The following is a 7,919-nucleotide window of genomic DNA, read 5'->3' on the forward strand; positions in this document are numbered from 1 at the left end:
ATAAAATAAAGTAGGAAAGAATGAGCGATTGAAACATTTATCCCTTATACTTTGCCAACCTTCAGACCTTTGCGCATGTTGTGCCTTTTCTGTGGCATATTGTCCCTGAGAAAGTCCCCTCTGCCACAGTCTCCTGTACTCATCTGAGGGAACATCTAGTCAACATTTGTACTGAGTTCCAGAGGCTGATCTCAGTCCCCTTTTTTGACCAAATTCATGTACCACAGATAAAACAGATGTGTCCTTATGAGTCATACACTTTCCGCATTAGCATCATATATATACTAGGCTTATCATACATTGTATAGTACCTCTTTCCATATAAAACTATAGAGGTTCAAATTCCTTGAAAACAACAACCATATAGTCCTCAGATTTTAAACTAATTTAGCTGTTATTTGGGATTATAAGAGTTTAAGTGTTTATTGAATAAATGATGAAGTTTGAATATTTGATATTATGCTTCTCTTTTTTTTTTGTTTAATAAATTACATACTTCAAAACTCGGTTAAGATATCACCTCAAGCAAGGAACCTGCCCTAAATCTTCCTTTCATTCTGAGTTCATAATTGTCCCACAGTTTCTTATGCAAGCATAGATACTAAACCTACAGTTTAACCACTAGGTGCTTTCAGTTTGGGACCATGTCCACATAGTGAATATCATTGTGGACTAGCAAATTAAAGGATGATACAAGGTAGGCAGATGACAGGATTGTACCAGTAATAATTAGTCACATTGAAATGAGCATATTTTATAAGATTGTCACACTGTCAGCAAACAGAATACAAAGTTTAAAAATATAGGACAACTGATATTTTAACTGTTTGTGTGGAATAATTTTACACTTACAGAAAAGTAGTATGAGTAAGACTGGTATAAACCACAGCCACATACCTTTTAACCAGACTCAACAGTTAGCGCTTTTTTTAACCTCTTTCTCTTCATCACCCTTCTCTCACTCCCTCATTTCAATCAATTACATAGAATCACATGATCTTTCTTTCTCTAAATATTTTAATTATGTATTTCCTAAGAATATGGGTGTTCTACAGAGTCAGAGTGAAGTTATCAACTTCAGTAAATATAACATCACTATAATATAATTGTATGATATGTTTTGAAAGAATAAGAATTTGAAAATTAAAAAGTTTTTTAAAAAATAAAAGTAAAAAAATTAAAAAGAGGTTTCTTTTTTAACACAGGGAGGCAATATACATAACTTTCCTACTATATAGTTTCTTTTTTTAAAACAATATTTTACTTATTTGAGAGAGAGAGAATGAGTGGGTGGGAGGGGCAGAAGGAGAAGGAGAAGCAGACTCCTCACTGAACAGGGAGCCCAGTGCACGGTTTGATCCCAGAACTCTGGGATCATGACCTGAGTGAAAGGCAGATGCTTAACCTACTGAACCATTCAGGTGCCCCTACTTTATAGTTTCTTGAAAGACAGGTCCCGCGTTCAACATTTTCTTCAGAGCTCCCATAACATCCTTATTTCTTAGACTATAGATGAAAGGGTTGAGCACAGGAGTGAGTATGGTGTAAAAGACAGATACCATCATGTCCTTCTCTGGTGTATGGTAGGAGCTGGGGAGCATGTAAGTATAAATGGCAGCCCCATAGAAGAGGATGACCACAGTCATGTGGGAAGAACAAGTCGCAAAGGCCTTCTGTCCTTCTGCTGAGTTCATCCTATGGATGGTGATGAGGATAAAGTAGTAAGAGCCTGAAATGACTATCACAGGAATGAGAAGCATAAGGACACAGCACAGGTACATGAAAATCTCATAGATGTAAGTGTCCAAACAAGAGAGTTTCAATACAGCAGGGACTTCACAGAAAAAAATGATGTATCTCCCGAGATCTGCAGAAAGGGAAGGTCATGGTGATGGGAGTAGACAAGAAACCATCCACTGAGCCCAGAAACCAGCCGCCAGATGCTAGAAGGTGTAACACCCGATGGTTCATGAGGACAGGGTAACGAAGAGGATGGCAGATGGCCACATAGTGGTCATAGGCCATAGAAGCTAGAAGAAAAAATTCTGAACCTGCTAGTGTCACATAGAGAAACATTTGTATCCCACATTCTATGTCTGAGATCCTGTTCATACCCATGACTTGGTCCATGAGCATCTTGGGCACAGTAACAGAAATATACATCATGTCCATGAGAGATAGCTGGCTAATGAAAAAATACATGGGGGTGTGGAGGTGGGCATCAGAATGTATCAATAGAATCAAGATGGTGTTTCCAGACAAGGCCATTAGGAAAAGCACGAAAATGACCAAACAAAGGAGAGCTGGGTGTTTGGATTCACTGAAGATTCCCACCAGGGTGAAATCTGATCACCCAGTGTGGTTAGCTAGCCAGTTGGTGTTCTCCATGTGATTTCACCTGGGCAACCTAGGGAAGCTTTGGGATTAATGAATCAATCATGAAACACCATCCACTGAAATGAATGTGTTGAGAGAGAAAGAGAGAACGAGAACCCAATTATGTTATCAGAAAAAAATTCCATGGTTTTATAGATTTAGAGATTACAAATTATCTGTAATTATATAAATTTACCATTTGGGAGGTTGCTTTATTCATTGTATCATGAGTTTTCCTTTTGCTATAGTATCCTTTACCAATAAGCATGTACATTTTTTTAGGTTAGCAGTTGCCCTAACCAAACACAAAAGATGAATCAAAATGTAAAATTTATATATATAGATAGATATATATATACATATATATATATATACACACACACACACACATATGTATACATATATATGTATATATATGTATTTAGATATGTGTGTGTGTGTGTGTGTGTGTGTGTGTGTGTGTGTGTATATCACCCCTTCTAGAATTTTTATTGTAGATAATCAAAATATCATTAATCTCTCTGGTCCAAGAATCCAACTGAGTTTTTTTTTTTTTTAATTTCATTTATTTGAAAGAGAGAGAGCATGAGCAGGGAGAGCAGCAAGCAGAGGGAGAGGGAGAAGCAGACTCCCTGCTGAGCAAGGAGCCCTATACAGAACTCAATACCAGGACCCCAGATCATGACCCTAGCCAAAAGCAGATGCCCAGCTGACTGAATCACCCAGGTGTCCCTTCAACTGAGATCTTAAAAACTCTTTAAGATGCATCTGTATAAGAAAAAAAAATAATTTCATTAATAATTTCATATAAGAAAAAATAATTTCACTGTGCACAGAATTATCAAATCATTACTTATACAACTGAAACTAGTAGAATTTTATGTAATACCCCAAAAAGAACAATTTAATGAACCACTGAACATTATACCAAAAACTAATGATTCACTAATTGAATTTAAATTTAAAAAAAGAAAAAAAATAAATAATAAAAAGAAAATGTAACCTCAACAAAATTTAGGGAAAATCTATATGAAATTCTTGAACCCCACAGTGAGGCACTGTGATTGTATGGAGTAACACACAAATCGCCCCCAAACAGATCATGATCCTAACCAATGACCAAACCCTTAGATAGCCTAGGGCCACCATTTTGGAGCTCTGACTCTGAAGCCACACTGGCTGTGGGTCCAGCTTATCCTCTATGCACTCTTCCTCCATTCATTCTACATACATAAAAAAGAGGAAAATAATAATGTTATATCTTGCATATGTTTAGGATTAAATGAGGAAAGTGCTTGGACCATTACTGCTTACAGATGACTTATGAATTAAATAGTTAATAGGTACAGTAATAATTATGCAGAATCTATGTAAGAGATGGCTGTTACTATTATCATTTGATAATATGAGATCCATTATGTCAGTTCACAAGTTTAATATCTATTTATGCATTTAAAAATTTGATTTGACCATTTCTGTAGTCCTAGATAACTTATGAGTGTATATGTGTGTATATGTATTATATATATATAAACATATATATATACTTACTGTATACATGTATAATTATTCTATAAAAATAAACTTTAAGATATATATATATATATATAATATTATTTTAACCCTGATTAAGCAGAACTTTATGAGAAATCTATCTAATTTGTATCCAGTACATGTTTTTCCAAGTTGAAATTCATCTTAGAATTTCTACCATCTACTTTATATTTCAGAGGACAGGAAGTAGTATTTAGACAGTCATTGCTATTTATCAGAGAAGGCTTTAGTTGTTTCCCCAAATGTTATCTGTTTTAATGCACAGAGCAATTAATTGTTCATGGAACTGAGATTCAGAGAGGAAAGTTGAACAACACTACGATATTTCTGACTTCAATTTACCATTTACTACTTTATCTTGCTGTTCACAGCCAGCCTCTCTATCAGATGCTAAAGATGAATCAAAAACAAATTATCTAATTACAGTTAATGAGGTCACAGTCAGTCTATTCAGAGACAAAAATAGAAATGCAATTTAAAGCAGAATTCTAAAATAGCTACAAAATAAATAAAAACAATTAACACAAAATACCTCTGACCTTTCTTAAGAGAATAATACCTCCTTTGACATTTTCTGTTCTGAAGTTTAAACTTTTGCAACCTTTTCATTTCTGACATGTCAAATCTCAAAATTCAGAAGTCCTTACTAAGAGGCAGCAAATATTGACTCCTCTTTCTGGGAAGAGCTTAGAGGCAGTTATCATGTCTAGATATTTTGAGAAGAATTTACAAGTTTCAAATATGTTTTATACTTTTAAAAATATATTTTATACTTTTTCCATAATTCTAAGACTAATTAAAACATCAAATTATTAATATTCTCAGTTGATAAAGCAGTTGAGAACCCTGAAAATGATTTTGAATTCTTAATATATTCAACAAATTTTTTTAATTTTTTAATTTCTTTTCAGCATAACAGTATATTCAACAAATTTTGACAAATTGCATCAACAATAGCCTTTCTATCACATCCCACCCTCACTGAAAGATGAAATTTGAGAACTGTGAAAAATAAAAACACAGCCTGATAAATTACAAAACACATCTGCTGACAAAGTCTGTATTTGTGGTCAAAATAAATTAAGGATCAGCACAGTGAGCAATAAATGTGAAAGCCTTGAAACCGCTTGCTAAGTGAATGAAGGGAGACCACACAAGTATTTGGGGGGTTCTAGGAAATCTTTGCTGTGCTTTTGTAAATGTGGGTCACTGCCATTAAGCCACACTGAACAGTCCACCTGGGATACCAGACACAAAACTGAACACTGTCTGTTGTATGCATGGCGACTGGCCCTTCTGTTCATAGTTACTCTTTTCTAATATAATTCCTTGAGCTTTATATAAACAACTTAATGCATAGTTAACATGTAAATTCATTGACAGTGGTGGTGGATTCATGTTAAACTTTATTTGAAGCTGACAGCATCCTAGGAATTGTTCTAATGCTTTATCATATTTTATCTTTCCCAAGACTCTACAAGGTACATATTCATCTTATTTTCTCATTTTACACATTAAGGAATTCAGATTCTTATGGTCTGCTTAACCGAACACAACTACACTGAGTTGAGCCCACAGGCTGTAACCATGCCTCAGAATTTTGGGGGACCTGGTCTTCCCTGCATAGTAGATAATTTGGGTATTAGGTCACCCACTGTCAGTTTCATTAGAAAATATAAATATGATTGAAATATTTATTTCTAACCCTCAAAAATTATCTCCACTCAAAGTAAAATCAATAGCTCATCTGCAAAATTTCAATTTCAGGAAAACAAATACATTATCCAATTATATAGGAAATGTGTATATTCTTCTGTATGCAAATAATTAGAAAGCAAAAGTACATTTTTTAATGTGCTATACAAAAAGATTCAAGAGAAAATGTAAATTTGTTTTTTCACTTATAAATAGGTAAAAAGAAAATTAAGGACATATTTTCAACAACTATAATGGAGAATATCAGAAGCAGAAGTCAAGACAGTTAGAAAATAATCACCCTTTTTTTTTTTTTCCTTTCAGTTCTGTCTGCTTCTCTGGTTGAATCCAGTCTCATTCAGATGGGATAATAGAGTGTGACCAGGTTAAGTGTACAGAGAGAAGTAGGAGGGCTTTACTATGCCCATTAAGTGAGTGGATGAATGTTTTCTGTCAGTAAATCCCCTCTGAGACTATAAAGAAGAATGCAATTATAAGAGCTGAAGAAGCTAATAGCTATCCTTATTGCACTGTCCTGCTTTTTGCTGATGTCTTTTAAAAAATCTTTTATTGTTCATCTCAATATGTATCAAAATCTTAACCGGATTAATAATATTCACACACTGTATTACTAATGAATTTTTGGCTATGACATATATGAGTTAGGATTTTTTTTAAGATTTTTTAAATTTATTATTTATTTGACAGAGATCACAAGTAGACAGAGAGGCAGGCAGAGAGAGAGGAAGGGAAGCAGGCTCCCTGCTGAGCAGAGAGCCCAATGTGGGGCTCGATCCCAGAACCCTGGGATCATGACTGGAGCTGAAGGCAGAGGCTTTAACCCACTGAGCCACCCAGGTACCCCATGAGTTAGATTTTATGTAAACTTTTCATTTTACAAAATACATATTTCATGTAGATGTGAATATATTTTTTTCTCATTTTAGGTTTAAGATAAATATTTGAAATATACATATTTTTTCTTTTTACTTTTTACTGATGTACAATCTGAAATTCATAGTTCAATACATTTTTCAAAGATAATATCATTAATTAGTACTATGGTTGAAACTAAAATTAAGATCATCTTCACATTTTTTTTAAAATTTAGATCCCAATATATTAGTGTTATTCTGTATCTCTGACTACAGTCTTTAGCTTAAAATCTAATTTATCTGATATGAGAATCGCTACCCCAGCTTTCTTTTGAGGCCCATTGGCATGAAAGATGCTTCTCCATCCCTTCACTTTCAGTCTGAATGTATCTTTAGTTTCCAAATGTGTCTCTTGTAGACAGCATATGGACAGGTCCTGTCTTTTCATCCAGTCTGCAACCCTGTACTATTTTATGGGAGAATTTAGGCTGTTCACGTTGAGAGTGATTATTGAAAGATTAGTTTTTATTGACATCCTGTTGCCTGTGAAGTCCTTGTGTCTATAGATTGCCTCTCCAAGTTTCTGTTCTATGACACTCTTGGGTTCTTTCTTCTTTTATAGAACCACCCCTAATATTTCTTGTAGTGCTGGCTTGGTGGTCATGTACTCCTTTAAATCTTGCCAGTCTTGGAAGCTCTTTATCTCTCCCTCCATTCTGACTGTCAGCCTTGCTGGATAAATTGTTCTTGTCTGCGTGTTCATCTAATTTAGTGCCCTGAATATGTCTTGCCCACCCTCTCTGGCTTCCCAGGTTTCTGTGGCCAGGTCTGACGTTATTCTGATGGTCCTGCCTCTGTAGATAAGGAATCTCTTCCCTTAGCTGCTCTTAAGACATCCTCTCTGAATTTATGACTGGTGAAATTCACAATTATTTGCCTGGAGGTTTTTCTAGACTCGTTGATCTTGGGGGCTGTCCTTTCTGCCTCTAGGACATGAAGACTTGTTCCATTACCCAGATTAGGGAAATTTTCATGGAGTGTTTATTGTATGTTCAACTATATGTTCTAGTCTTCTCTTTTTCCCACCTCCCTGAAGGATCCCAATAATTCTGACATTGGAACGTTTCATGCCATCATTTATTTCCCTAATTCTGTTTTCATGGCTTCTAAGCTGTTTGTTCCAGGCCTCCTCCTGATCCTTATTTTCTATCAGTTTTTCTTCTAGATCACTAATTTTATCTTCTCCCTTGATTACCTTCGCTGTTAGAGTAGTTAGACTAGATTGGATCTCATTGATAGCATTTTTAACTTCTGCCACGTTGGCTCTCACTTCCACCCTTAGTCAGTCTATGTTGCCAGTAATGGTCTTCTCCAACCTAGCCATTACCTGGATAATTGTTACCATGAGTTCCTTTTCCA

The 7,919-nt window shown here is 35.1% G+C and overlaps 1 protein-coding gene across 1 annotated transcript; it reads right to left on the reverse strand.

Annotated features, from left to right (window-relative positions):
• Nucleotides 1-1,427: 1,427 nt before the first annotated feature.
• Nucleotides 1,428-2,388, reverse strand: LOC111139667 (olfactory receptor 2T4-like). Its single transcript, XM_022491994.1, is given in 2 exon segments — nt 1,428-1,847; nt 1,849-2,388. Coding segments are annotated over 2 exon segments (960 nt in total).
• Nucleotides 2,389-7,919: the final 5,531 nt, after the last annotated feature.

Source organism: Enhydra lutris, unplaced genomic scaffold (assembly GCF_002288905.1).
Source record: "Enhydra lutris kenyoni isolate GAN:26980312 unplaced genomic scaffold, ASM228890v2 scaffoldscaffold112, whole genome shotgun sequence".
NCBI classification, from domain to species: domain Eukaryota; kingdom Metazoa; phylum Chordata; class Mammalia; order Carnivora; family Mustelidae; genus Enhydra; species Enhydra lutris.